The sequence below is a fragment of the Xiphophorus maculatus genome, chromosome 2 (assembly GCF_002775205.1).
Source record: "Xiphophorus maculatus strain JP 163 A chromosome 2, X_maculatus-5.0-male, whole genome shotgun sequence".
Lineage (NCBI taxonomy): Eukaryota > Metazoa > Chordata > Actinopteri > Cyprinodontiformes > Poeciliidae > Xiphophorus > Xiphophorus maculatus.
The window spans coordinates 2,507,714-2,531,912 of NC_036444.1; the positions used below are offsets into that span (position 1 = coordinate 2,507,714).

General features: G+C 37.5%; 1 protein-coding gene across 1 annotated transcript in view; it reads right to left on the reverse strand.

Moving 5' to 3' along the window:
• Positions 1–24,199, reverse strand: part of edc4 (enhancer of mRNA decapping 4) — a 33,587-nt gene that overhangs the window by 7,878 nt on the left and 1,510 nt on the right. Inside the window, exons 2-27 of the mRNA XM_014471928.2 lie at positions 20,063–20,207; positions 19,846–19,957; positions 19,579–19,678; positions 18,866–19,052; positions 17,541–17,688; positions 16,725–16,829; positions 16,460–16,572; positions 16,290–16,373; positions 16,109–16,204; positions 15,456–15,555; positions 14,957–15,137; positions 14,650–14,716; positions 14,236–14,327; positions 12,457–12,641; positions 11,687–11,766; positions 11,468–11,603; positions 10,203–10,492; positions 9,453–9,680; positions 8,407–8,508; positions 8,167–8,310; positions 7,912–7,948; positions 6,992–7,139; positions 6,736–6,891; positions 4,457–4,572; positions 3,314–3,479; positions 180–366 (exon numbers count right to left, since the gene is read on the reverse strand). Of these exons, the coding sequence (XP_014327414.1) occupies positions 180–366; positions 3,314–3,479; positions 4,457–4,572; positions 6,736–6,891; positions 6,992–7,139; positions 7,912–7,948; positions 8,167–8,310; positions 8,407–8,508; positions 9,453–9,680; positions 10,203–10,492; positions 11,468–11,603; positions 11,687–11,766; positions 12,457–12,641; positions 14,236–14,327; positions 14,650–14,716; positions 14,957–15,137; positions 15,456–15,555; positions 16,109–16,204; positions 16,290–16,373; positions 16,460–16,572; positions 16,725–16,829; positions 17,541–17,688; positions 18,866–19,052; positions 19,579–19,678; positions 19,846–19,957; positions 20,063–20,207 (3,505 nt within the window). The remainder of the gene's footprint in view (positions 1–179; positions 367–3,313; positions 3,480–4,456; positions 4,573–6,735; positions 6,892–6,991; positions 7,140–7,911; positions 7,949–8,166; positions 8,311–8,406; positions 8,509–9,452; positions 9,681–10,202; positions 10,493–11,467; positions 11,604–11,686; positions 11,767–12,456; positions 12,642–14,235; positions 14,328–14,649; positions 14,717–14,956; positions 15,138–15,455; positions 15,556–16,108; positions 16,205–16,289; positions 16,374–16,459; positions 16,573–16,724; positions 16,830–17,540; positions 17,689–18,865; positions 19,053–19,578; positions 19,679–19,845; positions 19,958–20,062; positions 20,208–24,199) is intronic.

Consider the following 24,199-nt stretch of genomic DNA (forward strand, 5'->3'; position numbering starts at 1 on the left):
TCTGTGATGCTTACACTTCCAAGTGTTTGCTTTATTTTGGTATCAAGACAATTAAAACAAAGTTTGTAATTGCTGAGAAAAACTAAATTAAATATGATTATGTTGTTTCAAGCATACTTCAGAAAACCCTAGGAGTGTTTTTAAAGGCGGCGCGTCCCGATCGGAGCGCAGGTACGTACTTCCCCACCACCACCTGCATCTGGTGCTGGACCTCGGCTCGTACGGCGGTAGAGACGCTGCTGGCCAGCTGATCGGTGCAGCTCTGGAAGCCGTCGATCGTCTGCTGCAGCTGGCCGATCACGGGGTCCCGCGCCTCCTGCTCCCTCTGCTTCCGGCTCTTCAGGTGGGCCTCCAGCTGCTGGATGTCTGCAGAGAAAACACAACTTAATAAAAGAAAAACACACTCCTCTCCACTCAGAGCAGGTTGTCATGGTAATGCCGAGTGACAGGACTCAAACTTTAGCGTTTTAAGGTTAGCTTAAGCTAATAGATGCTTCAAAGATTTGATGAATTAGGTTTATTAGAAACATTTTTAGTTGTTCGGGTGTTTGAAATTAATAAACTACACAAGAAAACTTTTTAAAAAGTAAAAGTAAATAATATTTTATCCTAAATCCTAAAATAAGCTGTAATAAAGAAATGTGAAAAATATGTCAAACTTTCCTAATTTTATATCTTATTTCATTAACTCTGATAAAACTCTGAAATTCTGCGTTTTTACATAAATTTACATTCAGATGGGGACCATTAGTTTTGGTTTATCACTACACAATTTGCATTTTTTTAACCCACAAACCATTAATCATTTTTTAATTTTAATTTTATGAATCGTCTTTTAATTACCAAGAGACAAAACATGCTTTCTTAAATACAAAAAATAACAGCAGGGCTTTTTCATAGCTTTGTCTTGGCCTTTAGATCCATTTACTTAAAAAATAAAAATGTATAAAAATATAAATATAATAAAAGATAAAATATAATTTTACTTAAAAAATAAATACATGAATAACAATTAAAAAAATAAATAAAAAATATTCTCTTTTTAAAAATACATAAATAAGAAAAAACAAAAATAAATAAAGATCATTTGACTTCAAATTTTACTGGGTTTAAAATTGGGCCCAGGGTTCTTGAACTGGGTTTAGATGTGAAACAAAGCATAACAATTTCTAATTTTTGTTTTACTTTTAGTAAAGAAATTTTGATCACTTTTTTTTTAAAATGTATATACACCAGTCTTTAATTGATCATTGCAATAGATGAACTCTCGCTCTGCACAGCCTGTTTATAGCTTTTGTGTCCTGTTATCTGCCAAATGATCTTCTTTATATGAAATAATTGCAATCATATGATTCAGTAAGCGTTAGCTGTGTCAGGCCTGAAGTGATGCAGCAGTTCTGATGCTAATGCTGCAGCTCCAGTCAATATTTAATCACTCCACCCGGACTACATTTAAATAGGAAGATGTATGCACTCTCCATCTGTGTGGATTAAACTTCAGAGACTGCTCATAACAGACGTTACTCCATCGCAGGATCTGGTGTCACCTTGTCTTCCTCCTTTCTAGCAAGAATTTAAAGCTGCAAGACATCTAAAAAAACTAAATAGATAATAAAAATAACGGAAAGAAAATCCAGTCAAACGCGAGACTTTACTGTAAAACGGAGGAAGTGTTTGACTCTGCAAACACGTGGGACGCTTCTCTGCACATTCAGACAGTTTGAGTCTCAAGGCTCCAATCTAGGCGAACCTAAAGAGAAGATCTGCTGTCTGTGTGCTCAGACGAGCTGACCCCTGACACCAACCAGACGGAAAAACGCATAGAACTTCAATACAGATCCTGAACTGAACACTGAGGATAACAATGCGGGTGGAAAAGCTTTTTTTTTTGCCAGTACTTTATCAGCCACATTTTACGACTATAAATAACAAAAAATAAGCCTGACTGTGAATTTATGGCAGATATTTCAAAGAGAAAAAATGGATGTGTTAAAGAAAATAGAAATATTTTCCCCCATTTTCTCACTCTATGCTCATTCAGACCTGGAAAATACTTCAATGACCTTCAATGACTGGAGCCCCAGTACAGCAAACAAAATCCAGACCTGGTTGACTTTGATTGCCCCATTGAACAATTTTTTAATTTTCACCTTTTGGCAAAAAAAAAAAAAAATTCTCCTGTTGGCAAACAAAAGTTAGGCAAATTGTAATCAAATAGGTCAATTTTTTCAAAAAATAAAATTAAACAGCCTAAAAAAATTGTACTTGGTTTGTCTAAGGTCTAGCTAAAATGGGGAAGAAAAAATAAATACATATATATACTGTGTGTGTGTATATGTGTATATATATATATATATATATATATATATATATATATATATATATATATATATATATATATATATATGTTTAGTTAGAATACCAGTTAAATTGTCTTAGTAATAATTTATATAAAAAATATTATAATTTTTCATGTTGTTTATAAATATTGGCTAGAGACTCTGACAATATAAAGTTGGATAAAAATTAGTTGATATATTTGGTTAAAAATACTGGGTTACTATGTATTATATACTAAAATATTGTTGGAAAATATCTGAGTTTTAAAAGTACAGAAATCTGTTTGTTTAGGAAGTTGGTAATTATATACAGTGTGTTTATTTTGTGGTTAATAAAATAGCCGTAGCTGCTTTTGTGCTTTTCGTTTTGAGATTTTTCACCTAACTGCCTGCCGCTAACGTTCATCACTTCAACAAATGTGAGTAAACTACCCTTAAAGGGGCTGTGTCGTGTTTCCAGCCATTTTATAGCACAATCAATTAACTATGTTAAATTCAGTTGTCACAAAAATGCTGCATATATCAAATATGACTTCAAAGAAATTTAACACCTTGAAATTGGGCCTCTGTTTCTTTAAGACTCCTGCTCTTTCTGAAACTCTTCTGGCTTCTCTATTAACCCTTTAACAACTTATTTACCAGTGTTAAACTGAGCAGTAGCTCCTACAATGATGGTAGCTCCATAAAGTATTTGCTAATTGCTGCTGGCTAGTCTTAAGGAGCAGGGGAAGAGCTGTGACTTGAAGGCAGGGTAAGTCCAACTAGATGTTTTTCACAGCTGAATAGTTGTCATTGAGATTAAAACATCATAACATGATGTAAAGCTAAAAAATTTTTTAAAAAAGTTGATTTTACATGACACTGCCCCTTTAAGACATTGAGTGAAATTGAAAACGTCAATGTAGAGATGATGCCTTTCAAGTGGAAAGTTACAGATTGTGAGCAGTCCACGGTGTTAATCTGTGTGGCCTTACAGTCCTGCGTGCCCTGCTTGAAGCTGTCGTTGATCTGCTGGAACATGGACTGGCATCCTCTTTCAAACACGGGCAGCACTGTGCTCTGGAAGACATCTTTGTAGGCGGCCTGGATGGGGCCCTGCATGGCCTCCGCAGCGGCCCGGCCCATGGCGTCTGTAGTGTTCTGATCCAAACACGCGACAAGTTAGAACTAAACCAGGGGTGTCCAAACTTTGTGCCACACAGGCCAAAAGTGTTGACTCAAAAACCAACCTAAAATCCAGCAAATGAAGTAGCCCAATTTTTGTTATTTTAAATTTTTTCAAATGTTATTTATTGTAGATTTTTATGACAATGTATTAGGGGCATTGTAAATAAAAAAATAAGTTAAAAGGTTGAGTAGATTTCTACCAAAAAAGTCAGAAATTTAGTGATTAATCTCAGAAATTTTCTAGAAAAAAACTTAGAATTTTTCTGAGCTTCAGAAGTCAAACATTTTCGGCATTTTAAACTCAGAAATTTCCAAGATTTAATGCAGTAAAACTGCGACAGACTGGCAACATGTCCAGGGTGACCCCGCCTCTCGCCCGAAACGTTCGCTGGAGATCAGCACCCCTCCTGGCCTCACTAGAGACAAGGGTGTTAGAAAATGGATGGATGGATGTGGTAAAATTTCTAAGATTAATCTAAATATTTCAGTTTTTTTCTCTACAATGACCCTAATTCACCAGATTTTGCACATTTGCTGTATTAAAAGGGCGACATCCACTTTTCAGTTTCTTTCAGGCTCTATTAAATAACTTTATTTTCAGTAATAAGAGAATTTGGGTCTTTTTCTTTGAAAGCACTTGCTCATCCAGTCACGTTTAATAAAAATATAAAAACTGATTTGCGTGCAGCAAATTTGGCTTTTAAGGAAAATTCTCTAGATACACATGGTTTTACCTTTTCTTAAAGCTTGGTTATAAAAACATGAAAACTTTGTAAGAGAATTATGTTGGTAATAATTTTACCCTGATTACAAATTAGAACTCTTCATCTGCAAATGTGCATCATTTTTGAATTGCAGTTGAGGGCCACAAATGGCCCGCGAGCCGCACTTTGGCCACCCCTGAACTGAGCAATAAGAGGTGATGAACCTGCAGAATTTGGTCGGCCTACCTTGGATTTGACCACTTTGATGACGATGTCCTTAATCGTGACCTCCACGGCGGCCATCTTAGCGGCGATCGAGTTGTTCAGCTGCCCCGTCACCGGCTCCAGACTCTTAGAAATGGCTGGAAAATATCAAATAAAGTGAAAGTAGGGGGAAAGATTAGCAGGAGCATGTCTATAATTAGACGAGCAAAAAACGACTTTTCTACTCTGAGTGCGAGGCGGGGAAATGTTTCTCCAGAGACGGTAGCGTTTTAGTCCGACACACCTCAGCGCTCTTTGCTATATTTAATTTTACTTATGCTCAGAATTATCTCAAGCATTAAATAACAGCATCATTTATTGATGCGCAGCCTGCTCTGCACTTTGACTCGGAGCATTTCAAAGTGACAAAGCAAAAAAGCAGCTCATCAGTGACCATGTGAATTTATTTTAAATACTTCCTGGATGCAGTTCATTATCTGCTGCAAGATTAATGTAAACATGCGCTGCCATCGGCTAGCTACGATCGGGTTCTGGAGGGAAATCTGGATGTTGCTCTTCTGGTCAGAAAACACTTCAAAAGCACAGATTCCTGGTGTAAAAACAAGACGGAAAAAAAACAATGACTAGAATAAAGCTACAAAGCGTTCAAAACAAACCCTGAAGTTACAGCTTCCTTAAAGTCTTAAAAGGCCAGAAAACCAGAACATATCTCTCCGACTGCCTGGAAAACAGTAAAATAAAAAACTGCTGTATTTTATCCAGGGCTGGGTTATACAGATTTAAAGTTTATCACAACATTTTGTGCTTTTTGTTGTCTTTAAAAATTCATTGATTTTAGACTCACAATTACAAATACTGCTTCTTATAAAAGCAGAGGCTGCTTCAATGCACACTTAGACAAAGCAAACTGCAACTTTGTGACTTAACTGGAATTTATTGATGCCATAAAAACAGCAAAAATACCAACTATACTGCTATATTTTAGGGTTTGCAAACATAATCAGTTCCAGTTTATTGAGATCAAGTCGTTACTAGTCTTCATGTTAATATTTTCAAATAGTCTAAACAAGATTTTTTAAAGAACTCAATTTGATCAATTAATCAAATTTTTGGCTTTTGAAGATTTAAATTTTGGAAAAGTTGGATTTTGTTTCCTCTGCCGCAGTTCTTTTCATGGCTTATGGTGATGTCAGCGCGCCCAGGGCAGCCATCATTTTTGTCGGGCGTGTTTTACAGTTTCTACTTATTCATACTTTAAACGTTAGGGGCACACTGTGATTTTTTTCCTTTAATTACGAGAATAAAGTCATGATATTACAATTATTATATTACATTATGCCGCCATGCGCAGTCGGCATCAGAAAGGAGTGGGAAACCTAAGTACTAGAAAATAAAATATATCTTACCTGACAATTGTTTCCTGAATAAGTTTTCTAATACTTATATGCATGTGTAGTGGAGTAAGTTTCCCTTAGTTGATGTTGCGTATTGGAGACTACATTATCTGCTTTTTGCTACAAAAAGAACAAAAAAGAAAGAAAAAAAAGCATACAAAAAAAACCTGACAATTGCTTATATTTTAATTGGTTTGGATGCAGCAGGAGGGGCTTGCATAACTGCACGCAAATTTATATTTCAAGCTTGCAAAGTTAGGCATAGTGATTAATAATTAAACTACTAGATAAATTTTTTTAATTATTTGACTGTTCTACTATGGATCCCTTGCAGCGTGTCGTCGCGCATGCAAGATCCCGGCCCCAGCTCCCTGCTAGAGGGCAAAAAGTTGCTGGCTGACAGTAAATAGCATTGATTTTAGCGCTAAATCTTAAATGCATGCATGATATAAACGCTGTGCTTTGCTACAAATTATCAACACTAACATGACTAGATAAGGTCAGGAAAAAGTTTTAATTAGTGAGGGAGAGGGAAGTAGTTCAGTTATGCTACCTTGACTTTGACATCCATAACATGTAGATGTGATGTGGAATTCAGTGTGTTTTGGTTCAGTTACACAATAAATTAAAAGGTGACCTCAACACCAACTTAGAGAGATCATCAGTAAAGCAGGTGTTTAAATTAGCTAATCAACCACCGTTGTGTTAGGTTAGCTAATAGCAGTGGTAGCTAATCTAATCACAGTGATCACTTATTAATAATAGTGAAATAAACATCGAGCCTGAAAACATAAAACTGTAACGGACTGAATGTTCTGTTCTTTGTGTGGAAAATGTTTTTGATGTTGGATCCAGAAACATAAAGTGGAGTTGCGGTCAATCGCTATGGCACAACGATTAGCTTACTTTGTGGAACTGCTTTCTTTAGCTCCTCTCTCAGGACTTTGTCCATCCTGTTGGTCAGCGCCGTGCTGAGGGCGTGGCTCAGCTGCTGGCTCAGCTGCTCGTGAAGCTGTTGCTGACGGCTCTGATTCTCGGCCAGAGCTCGGTCCAGTCTGCGCTCTGAGGCCACCGAGGGTCAAGGCTCAACGACAGACAGACAAGCCTCACAGCAAACACAATGCAGCGCCTCGTGCTAGAGGAGGAAACACGTGGAGGATACGTTCCTGCTCCTGGTGTTTCATCAGAACGTGCTCCACCTGCGCCATGATGGTTCCCGGCATGGTCTCCACCAGAGAACACAGATCCGTTAGCTCCCTCTGCTGGCTGCGCAGAAGCATCAGGAGCTCATCCTGAGTCTCTGTGTTAAACTGCAGAACACCAAATAGGAGTCTGTAGTTATTTTGTTGTATTTTTTTTCAAAACTTGACAAAATAAGAAAGTTTTCAATTCAAAAATCCTTTTTGATGGTAAATTTAGGCATATGACCATAATCTGTTATATGGGTTATTGAGCCATCAGCTTGGTGCAAAGTGTTACTCTATCCACTCAGCTTGTGGACTGTGGACGCCGACATTACCGTGAGCGTCTTTGCTACTGCTACATGGGTAGCATTGAGATGCTATTTTTAGGCTTGAATAGCATCTCTGACAGGCTAACTCCTTTTAGCACAACTTGAACACAATAATACTTTGTTTCAGCATCCAATCAGATCGGTTTTTGAGGTAGAAATTAACCCTACTGGGTCGAGAGAAGATGCTGCTGATGGACCAAAATATAAATTTAAGAGAAAATTTTAGTATTTTAAGGACAAAAATGACAACAATTCATATAAGCAACAACAAAATAACAAAATCAGACAACATAAAATTTTTCCAAATCAGTTTCATAAGTTTTAAAAAACTTAAAATTCAACAAAAACTGCAGGTGTGTGTCAGTGTCTGGTTAAAACATGTTTGTTTTTTATTTAGTGGGTAGAAAACCCAGAAATTTTACTCAAGTAAGACCAGGGACACTTCATAATAAAATTACTCAAGTAAAAAGTACAACAGAGTAAAAATAGTCCTAAAACTATATTTTTTCAAAGAATTTACTCAAGTAGATGTAATTAATTAAATGTAACTAGTTACTAGCCAACTGTACCTGACCGGGATCCATGTGCCTGGGCTGAGAAGATTCACTGGAAATGAGAGAAAACGTCCCTCAAAATGTGTAAGCAACATTTAAGACAATCATTATCAGTAATTAAACTAAATTAAATTTATTCTGCATTTCCCTAACTGCTGCATCAATTTTTATTACAACTTTAGTACCATTTAAAGAGAAATAAGCAGTTTTAAAGTCAAGAAACAGAGAAATAATCAAGCAGACATTTTGCTTTTTTAGTTTCGAACATACCTGTCATCTTTCTTGAGTTTCCTCTTGAGTTTCGGCGAGGCTCGTGGCGAGCTCTTCCAGTCTTTCACCGGCATCCTGTGAGAGGAGCGAGAGCCGCAGTTCCCAGAGGACGAAGCCAGGCTGGCGATCTCGTCATCAGGATCGCTGCACACAGAAATGTCAAAGTTTCAACAGCGACCGCAGCTTCAGAGGAAGCCTCTGTAATCATGTAGTGAATGAAGCTGAGCGACTTGGGGTCACCTCTGGTCAGCGCCGACATCCTGGCTGTCGTTCTGGGGGAGGTGGTAGGAGCGCCGGTGGTAGGGAGAGCTCAAGCGGCGCTCACTCGACTCCTCTCTCAAACTGCAAGACAGGTGAAACAATTAATTAACGAACAAAACAAAGTTTGAAGTTTTTATCTTTGGGCCTAAAGAGGAGTGATCTAGAGTCAGTTATTACAGCAAGAAACTACAGATCAGGCTGAAACCTGGGTCTGAACCTTCAGAGTCACATGAAGACAGTTACAAAGTCGGCCTTCTATCACTTGAACCACATCTCCAGGATTAGAGGACTAATGTTGTGAAGCTTTTTTTTTTTGAAGAAACATGAAAGTCAGATGAAGATAATGTGTTGCCAAACCAGCCAATCAGATATTTGAACCCAATAAGAGACTGAAAGAAGTTTATCTATAGTGCAGTGATGGACTCTGACCTGAACCTTAACGACCACATAAAGGCAGTTAGAAAGTTGGCCTTCTGCCACCTAAAGAACATTTATAGGATTAGAGGACTAATGTAGCAACAAGATCTAGAGAAACTCATCCATGCGTTTATATTTAGTCGCATCGATTACTGCAGCAGGGCCTTCATAGTTCTGTCTAAAAATAAAAAATCAAGCCTCCAGCTGCAGCTGATCCAGAACGCTGCTGCTGCTGTTCTGACTAAAACCAGGAAGATAGAGCACATCACCCAGTTCTACAATCCTTCCAAAGAGAGAATAGATGTTAAAACACTGTTGTTAGTTTATAAATCACTGAACAGCTCATCGCCACAATACATTAAAGATCTGCTGTTGTTGTATCAACCTTCCAGACCTCTCAGGTCTTCTGGTTCTGCTCTGCATCCCCAGGACCAAACATGGAGAAGCAGCATTCAGACAAAAAAAACAACTGTTAGGCTGTGAATCCGCTGGATTCACAGACTTTGGGAATTAAAGTGATGGAAAGAAAAATCCTGTTTTCTGTCTGATGAGCCATGTTGAATTTAGTTTTTCATAAAGATTGAACAAAGAGAATGAAACAGACTGACCATTCTGCCAGCCCGTTGTCCCTGAGGCTGTTCCTGGTTTCCCTGGTGATGTCTGGAGCCGCTGGCCATGACGTGTGGCTAACGCTGCCATCCAACGACCCTCCGCTGACCCCAGCGTTTTCCTGCGACAACGTATTCTCCAGAAGAGATGGCTTGTTACCGAGTCTGGACTCCGAGTCGTCTGCCATCGGCGATCCTTCAGCACCTCCGAGTTCAAGGGGCAACAAACTACAAGAGGAAAGAAAACAAGACTGGTTCTGGCTTATTATGATAGACATTAATAATAAACAGGTTGATGATTCCTCCTGTCTCGTTTTCAAACACTTGAGTTTTACAAAATATCTTTGTTGGAATTTTTAGTCATGTTTATTTTTCCTGGATTTGTTCTTCTGAAATATTTGAGTTTCAAAAGAGTGAAAGAAACACAAAAGGAGCAGAAGAAAGAACAAGGGAAAGAATGAGAAAAAAAATAGAAAGTGAACAATGAACAAGAGAAAGAAAGTGAATGAAAGAAAAAACGAACAAAAGAACAAAAGATTGAAAGAAACAATAGTAGTTAGAGTGAAAGAAAGAGCAAGAGTTAAAAAGAGAGCAAACAAGCTGAAGAAACGAACAAAAGAACCAAACAAGCAAAAGAAAATCAGAAACAGCAAAATAAAAAGAAAGGAAGAGCAAAAGAGTGAATGAACAAACAGGCGAAAGGAAATCAATCAATCAATCAATCAATGAGTGCTGCGTGGTTGCTTGTACCCGTTGTTGGTGGCGGCGCGCGGCGACGTCAGGAGGTGCAGAGCACACGCAGCAGAGGCCATGCTGTCTGTCTGCAGCGCAGGAAGCTGCAGGGCTTCCAGGCCGTGGCCGCGCTGCAGCTGCAGCGTTTGCGTCGCGATCTCCGGCATGTCCTGCGACATCACGGTGGAGGCGGAGGAGATGACGTCTGGCGAGCGGGCCCGGCTCGGCGAGGCCAGTGGCGGCAGCAGAGGAGAATCTGGGACCTGAGGCGAGTCGAGGCCCAGAGGGCCGCTGGGGGAAGCCAGAGTCTGGAGGAAAACACAGGAAATGTGTTTATCCTGATGATCAGTAAGGTCAAAAAGTAAATTTCTCATCTCCTAAATAAATTACATTCTATAAAAAAATTAATTAATATAAATGTCCTATTAAGAACCTTTTGCAATTCAAACACTAATCAAATAATAAAAAATAATCACCAGAGCTTTTCACATGTTGATGTTAGAAGTACTTTTAAGCTATAGATGCATTTTTTGGTACAAATGATCAAGCGTTCACTGAAGGAATGCTGCTATTGCATTCAGGCAACAAAATATTTATTTTCCTACTTAAAAATGAATGGTTTGTTTGTCTTCATTTTTATATAGTTTTAAATTTTATACAATAAGCTGAAGTGGTTAATCAAAAAATCTGTACAACCTGGCAAAAAAAATGTGTTTCCCATTAATCATTAGAATAATCAATAACTGCAATAACTGTTAGTTGCAGCCCTTTGTGTTTTGCAGCTCAAGATCATATTACTTTTATATTTGCAAATGCAGATTGATGTATTACCAAAAGCTTCAAACAAAGACGTTGAAAGCATGAAACTTTTCTGTAACTAACAACAATTTCAGTAATGGATTATCCTAGCATGCTGTTAATCATCCCTTAGTGATTAACAGCATAAATCAGCTAAAACAATTTACCACATTGTCCAGATTCTTAATTTAACAACTAAACGATTTTCATACAATATTAAAAATACATTAAAAAATGCATTTAAACAATTAACATTTCTCATTTAAATCTCATTTTTAAATGAGAGAATTAATATTTTATTGCCTAAAATGCAGTAACAGCGATTTTTTTGTGAAACTGAACTGAGTAAAGTTTTGGCTGAAACACATTTACAAAGATGTTTTTTATCTTAAATGCAAACATTTTATTAAAACTTTTATAACAGGAATTTTCTCTATTAGAAAGTGAAATCTGAGATGCAGTCAGGACTCGGAGATATGTCTTACCTGCAGATTCTCCAGTCCAGGCAGCAGAACTGCAGGTGCAGCCCTTGGACTGCTGGTGGCGACAGAGAGTCCCAAACTGCTGCCGCCATTGTTGTTTTCTCCTCTGATGGGACTCTGACTGACATCATCCATGGCTCTGCAGAGAAACAAATCACCAGAAATCATATGGAGGAAGTGCTCTCTGTGATAAATATCAATAATATTCACAAAGATCCTCACCTATTTGTCGAGTCAGAGTTGCTGCTGATGGCTGTAACAATAGTCAGACTGCTGGCGCTGCTGCCAGGAGACGCAGGAACCTATAGAGTCACAAAATGTTTGTTATGCTGTCAAAAATATGCAGTTACAAAGAATTATAAATAACCAGAGCTGGGTAGAGAACCCAAAAATTGTACTCAAGAGTATCACTAATTCAACATATTTTACTCAAGTAAAAAGTAGCCGTCCAAGAAATTACTTGAGTACGAGTAAAAAAGTATTTGGAGAAAAATCTATTCAAGTACTGAGTAACTAATCAAAACATAAATGAATTCATATTTAAAAATTACATCATTAGATGCACCAAAACAGTCAGCTTTGTATAAATATTAATTTAAAGACCAAATCAAAATAATTTGTATAAATACTATAATTACCAGACAAAAGAAACATTTTTCCAAATCTTGTTTTTTTTCCTCTTCAAAACAAAACTTATAAAACTTTAACAAAAACTGCAGGTATGTGTCTAGGTCTGGTGAACTTTTGGTTAAAGCATGTTTTCATTCAGAGAATAGAGAATTCAGAAATTTTATTAAGAGTAAAAAAAATAAAAAAAATCTAATTTAATAGTAATACTTCATAATTTAATTACTCAAGTAAAAGTAACAAGTACAACGTAGTGAAAATACTCCTAAAAGTACATTTTTCCAAAACGTTACTCAAGTAGATGTAGCTAGTTGCTCCCCAACTCTGCAAATGATATCCTAAAAGTCTGGAGTTACAATCAGTACCGAAGTGCTTGGTGTCATGAAGGCGTCAGGAGTCATCAGCTTGGGCATCGGCCCGCCGGATGGTCCAGAGTTAGACAGGAAGTCAGAGGGAACAGGAAGTGAGGGGATCTTCCTAAGGTCGGACTGCGAGCCGCTTCCAGAATCTTTGTCGGAGCTGTGATCGGTGAGATGGTCTGGAAACCCAGCTGGGAAAAACGAGCACAAAGCAGAATTAAAGACAGAAAACAATCTGGACTGATATCATTCTGATAACTGATATTTACCAATTAAATTAAATTTGTTTAGAATGGGAATTTAACATCCTAAATTAATTCATTGTAAAGATCTTAATCAAATTTTTTAAAAACACAATCAGATTTGTATTTGTGTGTTTCTGGCAAGGTTGTAAATATGACGCACAAACTACATCTGCTAACAGCAGCTGTAGCGGTTTCTCTCAGCCCAACGGGGTTAATTTCTGCCTCAAAAACTGATCTGATTGGACGCTGAAAAAGACTAGTTATGTTCAAGTTGTGCTAAAAGGAGCTGCGAAGCTATTCAAGCCTAAAATAGCATCTCAATGCCAAGCATGTAGCAGCTAACGCTAATGTCAGCGCCACAGGCCAGATTTCTAAAGAAGCTCCATGAATGATCAGGAGTTCCTGAAACATTTGAAAGTACTTTGCTCCAATCAGATGGCTGAAGAACCTAAATGACAGATTAAAAACAATAAATATCTTTGTTGTTGTCTAAATTGTTCAATGATTTAGCAGCAAAAAGGCCTTCTGAATTGAAAATGTTGATTATTTTTTTGATATGTGATTTTCAATTAAAAAGCAATTGATCAATTACAATTAACTCAATTAAGGCACCATTAAATTATTGAGAGTAGTAATAGGCTAGGGAAATATATACAATGTATACAATATATGTCATAGTGGCAACTATTGCATATAAACCCTGTAAATTCTAGATACCAACAGGTACCATAGAATTGCATAAAATCCGTGAGGGACGGCGGAGTCCCTGCTCGAAATTCTGTGAAAGAGTTGTACGGAGCTTTGTGCCAGAAGCCCATTAAAATGCTGTGTACATCGTTTTAAACTGTGTGATTGTGAGCGTGAATAAAAATAGCAACAGGTATTTTGTTCCATATAACACGGTAGGAGTGTAACAGGTAAACCTTTTATGGATGCAAACTTGACTAAAAACCCACCTGTTTAGGATTGTATTTGAAACGTAATCAATTACAAATTTATTGATGGAACCTGACTTAATGTCGTGTTTTGATTGTTGATTCTATGTTGCTTTATGTTTCTGTGTTTGAAATTATGTAAAGCACTTTGAAATGCCTTGCTGCTGAAATGTGCTATACAAATAAAATTTGATTGATTGATTGATATAGTTAACATATGGTTTCAGTTAACAGAAACATGATGATGTTAATGCTGATGTATCTGTAATTAAAGCTGTGAAGCAATGCTGAACAGAAAGTGAAAGCATGTAGGCTTTACATAAACATGAGGATTTACTCTGTTTGTACTGACAGGTTTAAAACAGTGAGTAGATAGACAGACAGACAGACAGACAGACAGACAGACAGATAGATAGATAGATAGATAGATAGATAGATAGATAGATAGATAGATACATCCATCCATCCATCCATCCACCCATCCACCCATCCATCCATCCATCCATCCATCCCTTCCTTTCTGCTTCATATATTAACTAGTACTGACGGGTCCATCAATCAGCAAACTTAACCTAATTTAACTGCAGAGTTCAACATTCACTTACCAAAACCATCTTGGGAGTCAGAGTGGGGAAGAAAACCTGACATATTGAACCCGGCGTTGGGCTGAAACCAGATCTGTACGTCCTGCAAACTCCTAAAACACAAACATGGAGACAAACACATTCAGGGAAACGTTGATTTAAACCTTTTTTACTGCAAAATCTACAAAGATTCATCTTTACAAACAAATAAACACTAAAATAACTGTTTCTGCAGTAACTTTGCTGATTGATTTTACATAAATAACTGTCACTAGTTACTGTTCTGAATTGAAAAAGTTAATAGCTTTCAAGCATTTTACTGTTTTTGGTAAATGAATAGTCACATTTACCAACTTTGATGTCATTTAAAAATTGTAGTTTATTCTTTTACCATCAGATTAGCCACATCCTGACAAACAGTGGAAGAAAACTTACTTTGTGTGAACACAGTAGAGTTTAATTTGGATCCCAGATTTGGACTCTGCAGGTCCTTGAGTGCCCTCTAGTGGAGAAAGCAGGAGAAATCAGGACCAATGAGTGTTTGTATTTAACATTTTATTCCACATTTTCTGGTCAAAACATTGACCATTAAGTGATGCTAATTCCCACCTGAAGGTCTCTGTTCTAAAAATCTGAATAATATAAAGGAGCCAATGTGTTTGTTTCTATTTCATCTGAAAATCTTTCCAACTCAGATTTACTGGAATGAATGCCTCCAGGTGTGGATGTGGAAAGTTCCCACCTGTCGACATGCTCTCGCTCTCCTCCTCCGCCGGCAGAACCTCGGTGTGCCTCAGGCGGCTGTGGGTCACGTCACGCACCCCGAAGCTGAGCACAGGGTGGGTGAGCAGGAACTCCGACACGGCCGTGAAGCTCGCTTTGCCCTTCTCCAGGTCCTGCCGCAGCTCCATCACATAGAGGACCTGAAGGAGGACGACATGGATTCACTATCAGGCGCACATCACATCACATCTGTATCAGCCCCAATATGGTAAAAAAACTCCAGATCAGGTAGTAACTAGCTACATTTACTCAGCTACATTTACTGGAAAAAATACTTTTTGCAGTTTATGTTTCACCATGGTAGTCAATCTATTGTTTCAGTTTCTTTATTATTTATTTTACATTGGCTGTTTCACTCCTAGCTGCACTGACGATTAATCAATTACTAAATTAGATTATTTCAATCGATTAATCATGATTAAAGGTTTCAGCCCTACTTTAAACACTACACCACTCACCTTTCTTTGCACATCAGTGAGGATCAAGTATTCAGCAGCAAGATCTAAACTGGCCTTGAGACTGGGAAGAACCGTAGAGTTGAATGGATCTGGAGAAAACCTAGAAGAAGAAGAAGAAGAATGGATAGCATCTGTACAATAGATAGAATAGAAGAAAAATTTAAGCTTTGCACATTGTATTTTTTGCTTTCAGGAGCTGCACTTGGCCTGTCATGAAACAAAATTTGTTGGATGATAAGTGATTCCAGAAGTTGTTATAAATGATAATATTGTTTTGAGACCACTATAAAGTAATATAACTTTAAGAATGTGTTGAAGAGCACATTTTTAAAAATCAATAAACTTTAAAACTAAATGAACATTTAATATAGAAACGGGATGACATTTTATAAATAAAATAAGAGAAACAACAAATAAAATTAATTATAAAGTCTCTGTAAACAAAACTGTCCTTCAAAAAAAGGAGCTAGTTGAGACAAAATCACCAGACTGAAGACTTTTATCATCCAGGTTTTTTGGTAGAAAGAGGAAAACGATAAATTAGCAAATGGAAATTATGGAGCTCATTTTAATTTATCTTGCCATTAATTGATTTATTAATTATTGTGACAGGCGTAGCTGCAAGTAGGAAAAACATCTGTTGTTTAAGTTACCTGATGGTCTGCAAGCAGGTCCAGGAAACTGTACACCAAAGCTTCAACTCCTGGTTCTGGTCTGCTCCAGTTATCAGAAACCTCCAGAACGGAACCCTTCAAACAGATAAAAACAGGAAAAAAACATCAGTCAAACTCCAGACAGAAACTCAGAGGAGCAAAAACGTTTCAGTGAACTGACTCTGGATCCTGCCGTTTGTGGTTGTCACAGAAGAGAAGACAGGAGAGCGGACGTCCTTCGTGAGGTCGGAGTTCATGGAGACATCTGGACAACAGAGCGGGAGCAGAAATGTAAACTGGATCAGCAGCAAAATGTTGCTGGTGATCAGTAGTTAACTCCCTCGCTCCTACCTGGGCTTATCTTGTCCTCCTTCTATGTAGATCTGCCAGAACTTGATGTAACCGTCGTGGCTCGCTGTGGCCAAAACGGTCCCATCAGGAGACAGAGCACCTTCACTAACTCTCTGCAGGAGCACAGAGAAAACAAAAAGCAAAAAACAAAGTCTTTTGCCAAATAAAAATATCTCAAAACATGTATTTGTATTTGAAATATTTATCTTCTATAAATGCTCTGGTTTTGTGCCGTGACTTCCTGGAAAATATAAAATCCAGATACCTGTGTGTGTCCTTTGACTATAATGAGGCCATCTTTGATTTCTGAGACATCAACTGGCCAACTGCTGTTATTGGCTCTCAAAACTTCAAGGTCCCAAACCTCAGCCTGGAAAAGGGAAAGTTCACGTAAACAAAGGAAAATGGAGAAATCTGAAGCGAGTTGTTTATTTTCAACTAACGTCGATGCAAACCTATGGAAGTCCATTTCTGCCATGAAAGAAACAATAAAAGCACAACAGGAAGTCACAATTATGAATGTTAAAGTCATAATTTTTACTTTCAAACTCATAATTATGGGATAAAAAGTCACAATTATGAGATTCAAAGTCAAAATTATGAAATAAAAGAACGTAATTATGAGATTTAATGTCATAGTTTTGAGATACCCAGTCATAATTACAAAAATAAGTCATCATTTTGAATTTGAAAGTCAAAATTATGAATTTCATTCTTGTAATTATGACTTTGTATCTCAAAACTATGACTTAATATTTCATAATTTTGACTTTAGAGAGAACATCAAAATTTTTACTTTTAAATTTGAAATTATAACTTTTATTCTTGTGATAACTTTAAAACTCATAATTATAACTTCCTGTTGTGCTTTTATTTTATTTTTTCTTTCATGGCAGTAATGGACTTCCATATAAACTGCAAACTCTCAAGTTTGGCAGACTCTCTTTGTTAAGTTTTTAGAAATTTCATCCTGTTTTTAACTACTGTAATATTTCAATTAGAATCAACAGAATAGCTGCTGAAATGTCCTGGATATTTTCTGTGAGGTAGGATTTTCTGATTCGGGTTCAGAGCCGGTTACCCCGTCCTCATGCAGGAGAGCCAGTGTCTGGCTGGTGTCATCCTGGTTCTCCTCGCTGTCTTCCAGGATGTACGGGCACCAAATGAGGCGTCTGTGGGAGTTCAGTGGAGCGTCTTCTGGACGCTGAATGTGAACCACTATCTCATCCCTGTTTGGTCCAGGTTAAAGAAAACTCGAGGGAAGGAAAACATCCATCTCTGCTGTCACAGAGTGTAAGATTTAATCTTAAAGATTATTTAGTGTTATTGGGGCAACATTAAATAAAAGTAGATATCTGGCATTTGACACACAGAGGTAACGTAGTTTACTAAACTAAACAAAATACAAAAACTGGAAATAAGAAAACATTTTTTGTTAACTGAAATAAATAAAAATGCAAATTAATGGGAAAAAACTAAAACAAACTGGAACTATTTTGTGAGTTTATAAAACTAACTAAAACATACTGAAATCAGTTATAATACCCTGTGTTTTTCTGTTTGTGAATTTATTAGCTTTTTGAACTGATATGAAATACATTTTTTTCCCCACACAAGCAGTTTAAGTCATCTACTGCCAAATTACGGCATTCCTTAATAATCCTGGAGGCGATTTCGCTAGTCTGGGAAATGGTGAAACCTGTGATAAAATGCCAGAGTCAGTTGGTTGTTCAACAATAACTGAATAAATTTTTTGAAAATGGCATCTTCAAAAAATACACACTGCAAAAACAAAATCTTTCCAAGTACTTTTGGTCTAGTTTCTAGAGCAAATATATTAGTACACCTGAAATAAGATAAAATTAAATTACAAATAACTTTTCAGCGAAATATAGCATCTTGTTTTAAGTCAGCAATTCCTTAAAATTGTAGAAAAGGTATTTGTTTCATTGGCAGTTAATTTCACTTATAGCAAGACATTTTTCCAAAGTTATAAGCAAAATACCTGCCAGTTAATATAGCAATTTTTCAACAATATTAAGGAAATATTTACTTAAAACAAGCTGCTATATTTTGATGAAAAGTAACCAATAAATTTGTTTTGTCTTATTTTAAGTGTAGTAATATATTTGCACTAGAAGCTAGACCAAAGCTACTCTGTAAGATTTTGTGCTTTTGCAGTGTAGCAGTTTGACCTTTTTGAATTCTGCACCTAAAAATGAACCAAAGTATGAAAAAACGAAAATTACAACCATAACTAATAAAGACTGAACTAAAACTAAACAATATTTACCTAATATAAACTACCCAGCTGAATTAGACACATAAAAAGTCACAACAAAATAAAACTAAACTATATTGAAAACCCCAAAAGGTAGCGTTTTTCGCTGCTTCCTGTCAGGATACAGTATTTTGCTTCTCGTGAGCGTGAGATGCCAGACCATCAGGTTTCCCGCCTCATCCACACAGCCCAACAGAGAGGAGTCGAGGTGGGCGAAAGCGAGATCAGTGACGGCGCCGGTGAAGCCCTTCAGCAAGGAGCGCTCGCTGAAGTCCAAACTCAGCACGCGAATCATAGCATGGTTGTTGGCTCCTGAACAAAAACAGGCAAAAATCAACCAAAGAATCTGAATCCATGGAGGAAAAATAGCTGCTCAACTCTTCATATGAAGTTGGGACATTGTGAAAAACATAAATGAAAACAGAATATGATGATTTGCAAATCCTTTTCCATCTAGATTAAATTGAATTCACTACAATTATGGTGTTGACACAGATATTGCAAATATTGACTCACGTGCTTCTAGTTGAAATTGTCAAATGCTCCAAACAAATTGGTTTTTGGAACGTTTTATGAGCGTATATTTGCAAAAAGAGAAAAAGTTTTTCCATTTGAACATTACATATATCGTCTTTGTAGTGAATTTAATTGAACATAGGTTGAAAAGGATTTGCAGATTATCTTATTCAGATTTTATTTATGCTTTACACAAACGTCCCAATGAGAATCTGCCAACAATATTCATCTGTTGTTTCTGCGTCCAGTGGTAAATAAAATGTGCCTGACATTTTATCTTTTTATTAATAAAAGCAAATTAGTCAAATATTTCTTCTCTCACCTCTGATGGCGTAGGCGACGAAGGAGTTGGACACGGCTATCAGTCGGCCATAATAATACTTATGCTCCCAGTCATACTTGGCGACAGGTTGAATTTTAACCTGAATGACGAGTTTAAATCAGATAAAAATACAAGAAAATAGGAATAAATAATCATAACTCCAAAATACTCTTAAGTTTTAATGAGGACAAAACAAGAGTGATCTTTCCTCAATGAAAACGACTCATGAGAGCAGCAGGATTTAATGCGGTTCTGATCCAAACTCACCTTGTTGCTGCCCCGCGCCTTGCTGTTGATGCCTGAGTCCTGGCTCGCCTCTATCTCCACATTGTTTAAGACGATGGGGATGCAGGTGCTCCCATCATCACCAGTCAGGCAGCTAGAAAACAACAGAAAATATCAATTTAATTTGACAGGCAGCTTCCATATCTTTACAAAAACAAAGACAAAATGGTTGCCATAGAGATGAAGAGGAGCCACTCACATCCTTTGGCTCTCCTGGACGCTGACGTCCGTGGAAATGGGTCTGGTGGATTCAGATAGGCTGCTCCCCAGTAGTCCTGCTCCCAGTAAACCGTTCAGCTCTCCGTTGAAGGACAGTTTTCTCTGATCTTCGCTTGGTTGCATATCTGAGAAATACGATTAAAAGCTATGTTTACTTCAGGAGGAGCAAGGAAGCAGCAAAAGCGACCTTTTTCTAGAAGTTCTGATCCGACCCAATTGGAGAACCGGTTGGCAGGTAATTACTCTAAACACTCGATTCCAGCATTAGTTTCTAGCTGGGGAAACTCCTTTGGTACAGAAGAAACATCATCTTTTCAAATATTTCTCCTCACTTTCATTCACTATTCAATAATTATTACATTCATTTAGCATAAATGGTGTCTCAGACTTAGGCCTGCTGCAATAAACAATAAATCAATGAATCACATGATCAATTAAAATTAGCCCAATAATTTCCATTTGCATGATTTATCGTTTTCTCTTTACAAAATCTGGACTTCAGTCTGGTGCTTTGGTCTCAACTAGCCCTTATTTAAAGAACGATTTTATTTACATGGACTTCATAATCCATTTTATTTGTGGTTTTTGTTGTTTTATTTATTTTAAATATTTAAAATGTCTTCCAGTTCCAGTGTTAAATGTTTGATCAAATATTATGCAATATTATGGCATTACCAATATATTACTTGAAAATGCAAGAATTCAGGATGTGCCCTGGTGGCGGAGGGGTTAGCGCGACCCACATTCAGAGGCAACGTGGCCTCAACGCGGCTGTCGCGGGTTCAACTCCCGGACCCGATGACGTTTACCGCACGTCTTCCCCCCTCTCCTGTCAGCCTACTTTGAAAAAGGGACAGTAGAGTCCACAAAAAGACCCCTTGCGGGGTGATAAAAAACAAATAGAAAATGCAAGTATTCAAGTATTTCTTTATTGTCATACCACCTTGCTTCTCTGTGTACAAAATTCAGACTCAGGTCCCAGATTAAGAAATTTACTACACAAGAATAAATAAATAAATAAATAAATAATAAAGTAATTTATGTGATGTACAGATGTGTGTATGTGTGAGTGAAGCTGAATTATGTGCAGCTTGAGTTCAGGAGTCTGACAGCTGAAGGGAAAAAAGTGTTCCTCAGCCTGGTGGTCTTGCTCTGTATGCACCTCAGCCTCCTGCCTGAGGGGAGCGGCTGGAACAGTCTGTGTGGAGTCCTTCATGATGAGCAGCACCCATCATACTGTGGAGGAAAGGCTGCTCCCCACAGTCCTCTGTGTATCCTTAACCAGCCTCACCAGCAGAGCAGCTGCTGTGCCACATGGTGATGACGGTGCAGAGGACGCTCTCCACCACACAGCGATAAAAGCTCCTCAGGACTGAGTTCCGGAGTCCAACTCTCCGCAGCTTTCTGAGGAAGTAGAGTGTGCTTGTGTGTTTATGTCTTATAAAAGCGCAGTTGCAAAAAGTGAATAAAGTGAGACAACGTCGCTGAAACACGTCGTTTGGCCTTTCACAGTCTGTATTTTGCGGACTATATTTTGCGGTGCGGAGCGGCGAGGAGACGCCGGGGAACCGTATCTGACGGGGAAACGCGAATCGACGTAACATGTTGGCCAGGTTTTCGTTAGGCAAAGAACGGCATAGTTCTTCATCTCTTCAGAAATACTGAGCCTCAGATGTAACAAATCCACTTTGTTATCCAGTGAGCGGACATCGGCCAGAAAGACAGCTGGGTCAGCCCGCCTGCCCGCCCGCTTCCCCCTCCTCTCTTTTCGGGCACGTTCCGTTTGACCGTTGCTGATGTTTATGTCATAATAACTGCTAAAAAAAATCACCACAGTCCTCTATTTTGATTTTTAAAAATATGTAATATATATGTAATATCTATCGAGTCAAATTTTATTTAATGTCCACAGTTCTTGTGAGATTTTTGAAGCAGTGTCGTCCACGGCGGGCCTTTTTTCTGGTCATGTCTTGCTAGTTACGCTAGCTTGAGGAGCAAAGCGACTTCATAAATTTGACTGGCAGCCAATCATAAACGAGAGCATGGCGAATAACATTTTATGTAGCAACCAGTTCATTTTGAGAAGATCAAAACTGATTGTTAAATGATGATTTCATCTACAAATGTAAAACCTAGATAAGAAAAAATAAATATATATAACTGTTTCCACCATCTGTTGTTATGCATGTCTTATTAAATTAGTACAACCATTAACACAGAAATATCGGACTTTCCTATAAACATTTCAAACTCAAATATTCTCCAATCGGTGTTACTAACCTTGTTCCTTTATCGAGTGAAGTTAAAACTGAGTTGCTTTTTTATCCTTTCTTTTGTTATTGCGGTTAGCCTGTTCAAGTGGAACTGCTTCCGTTACCATAGCTGCCTTAACAAGGAAGTTGCCAAAATAAAAGCATATAACCTTAATGGAACTTGGCCTTTACTTTTTAATCAATTATTGTAACTTATATTTTAAAATAATGTTTGAAAAAAAAGATTAGATTTTTTATTTTATTTTTTTTGTTTCTGCATTAACCCCCCCTCCACACAGCTGTAATATGCAAATACATCTAATAAATTTAGAATACAACGAAAAATTAAATATTGGAAACTCATGGCGGCACACCTTAATCGGCTAATTAACTAAAAACCTGCAGAGGTTTTCTGAACCTCTACCACTATGTTCACACTGCATATGTAAGCTCAACTCAGATAATTTTCCAGATAGATTTAGAGGTGAAAAATGTGAATTTTAAACTACTTTTATTACTGCAATAAAAGTAGCTAGCAATATATATATATATATATATATATATATATATATATATATATATATATATATATATATAGGCCTGTCACAATAGCAAATTTTGCTGAGCGATTAATTGTCTCAAAAAATTATTGCGATAAACGATAATATTGTTTGAAGACCTTTTTACACTGATTTAATGGAAATGACATAATAATCCATGCGATTTCTTGCCAAAGATAGATACACTTTATTTTCAAAAGAACACTAAACAAAATAAACAAAACAACCAAAAACTAAAATAAAATGGTCTCTATTAACAAAAAACGCACTTGAAAAAAAAAACTAAACAACATAAAGTAAAAGTGGAAATAAATACTGTATTCAACCAAAAGAGGGCAGCTTATGAAGTCTGTATATTATGTTGCCCTTCAGTAATAATTAGATTTAAATAGAGAAAATGGGCACATCGACTACCTGATGCAATAGTTCACACTACATGATTTTTTGCTCCTATTTTTTCCGTTACAACAATCTTAAAACGTTGATCTTTCTAAGATTGTGTGGTGTGTTACGGTAGATCGTCCTCCGATCTAAATCAGGGATTTTCCCCGACTGGGCGCTTTAACGCAGCCTGTTGAATGTGACAGGCAGCCAATCAGAAAGCGCGGATTCTCCTCCGCACTTTCTGAGGGGAAATTACCGATGGGAATCCCAAACAGCTGAAACGGCGCAACCCGAAGTCCAGCGGACATTGGAGATGATATGTGGAAACAACATTAATGTTTATTCAACATGCAAAGAATATAGAAATGACAAGAGGAGGAGTTGGGGTGAAATTGCTACCGCAGTTGATACACCCGGTAACTTTTCAGCTGTTCTTCGTTAACGTGACGTAAATAGGTTCTAATGATTTTCATTCAGTCAGGACTTTACGCTGACACTAGCAACATGCATTGCAGGTAGATTGTAGTAAAGCATTGATTAATGTCTGGTTTTAAAATTAGTTCACTGGACTAGTAGCCATTATTCTGTGCCCATTGTTGGACACCACACGGCAGGAACGAACCCGATCGAACCGATATACCTAGGATTTCTGTCGGCTAATGTGTGGTCTGTCAGGTTTTGAAAATGGGCCGACAATCAGCCGACAGCTCTAAGATCGTGTTGTGTGCGCTGAGCTTTACACTGAGGAAATGAGGAAGGGAGGGTCAGTGGAGAGCACCGGAGTTGAGCCTTTTTTTTTATTCAGTGTCATTAACAGAAAGAGAAAAAGGCCGGAAGAGACAATAATGCCGATAATTAAAATGACGTCGATAGTTTTAATTTATCGTACGATTAATCGATTTATCGTTTATCGCGACAGGC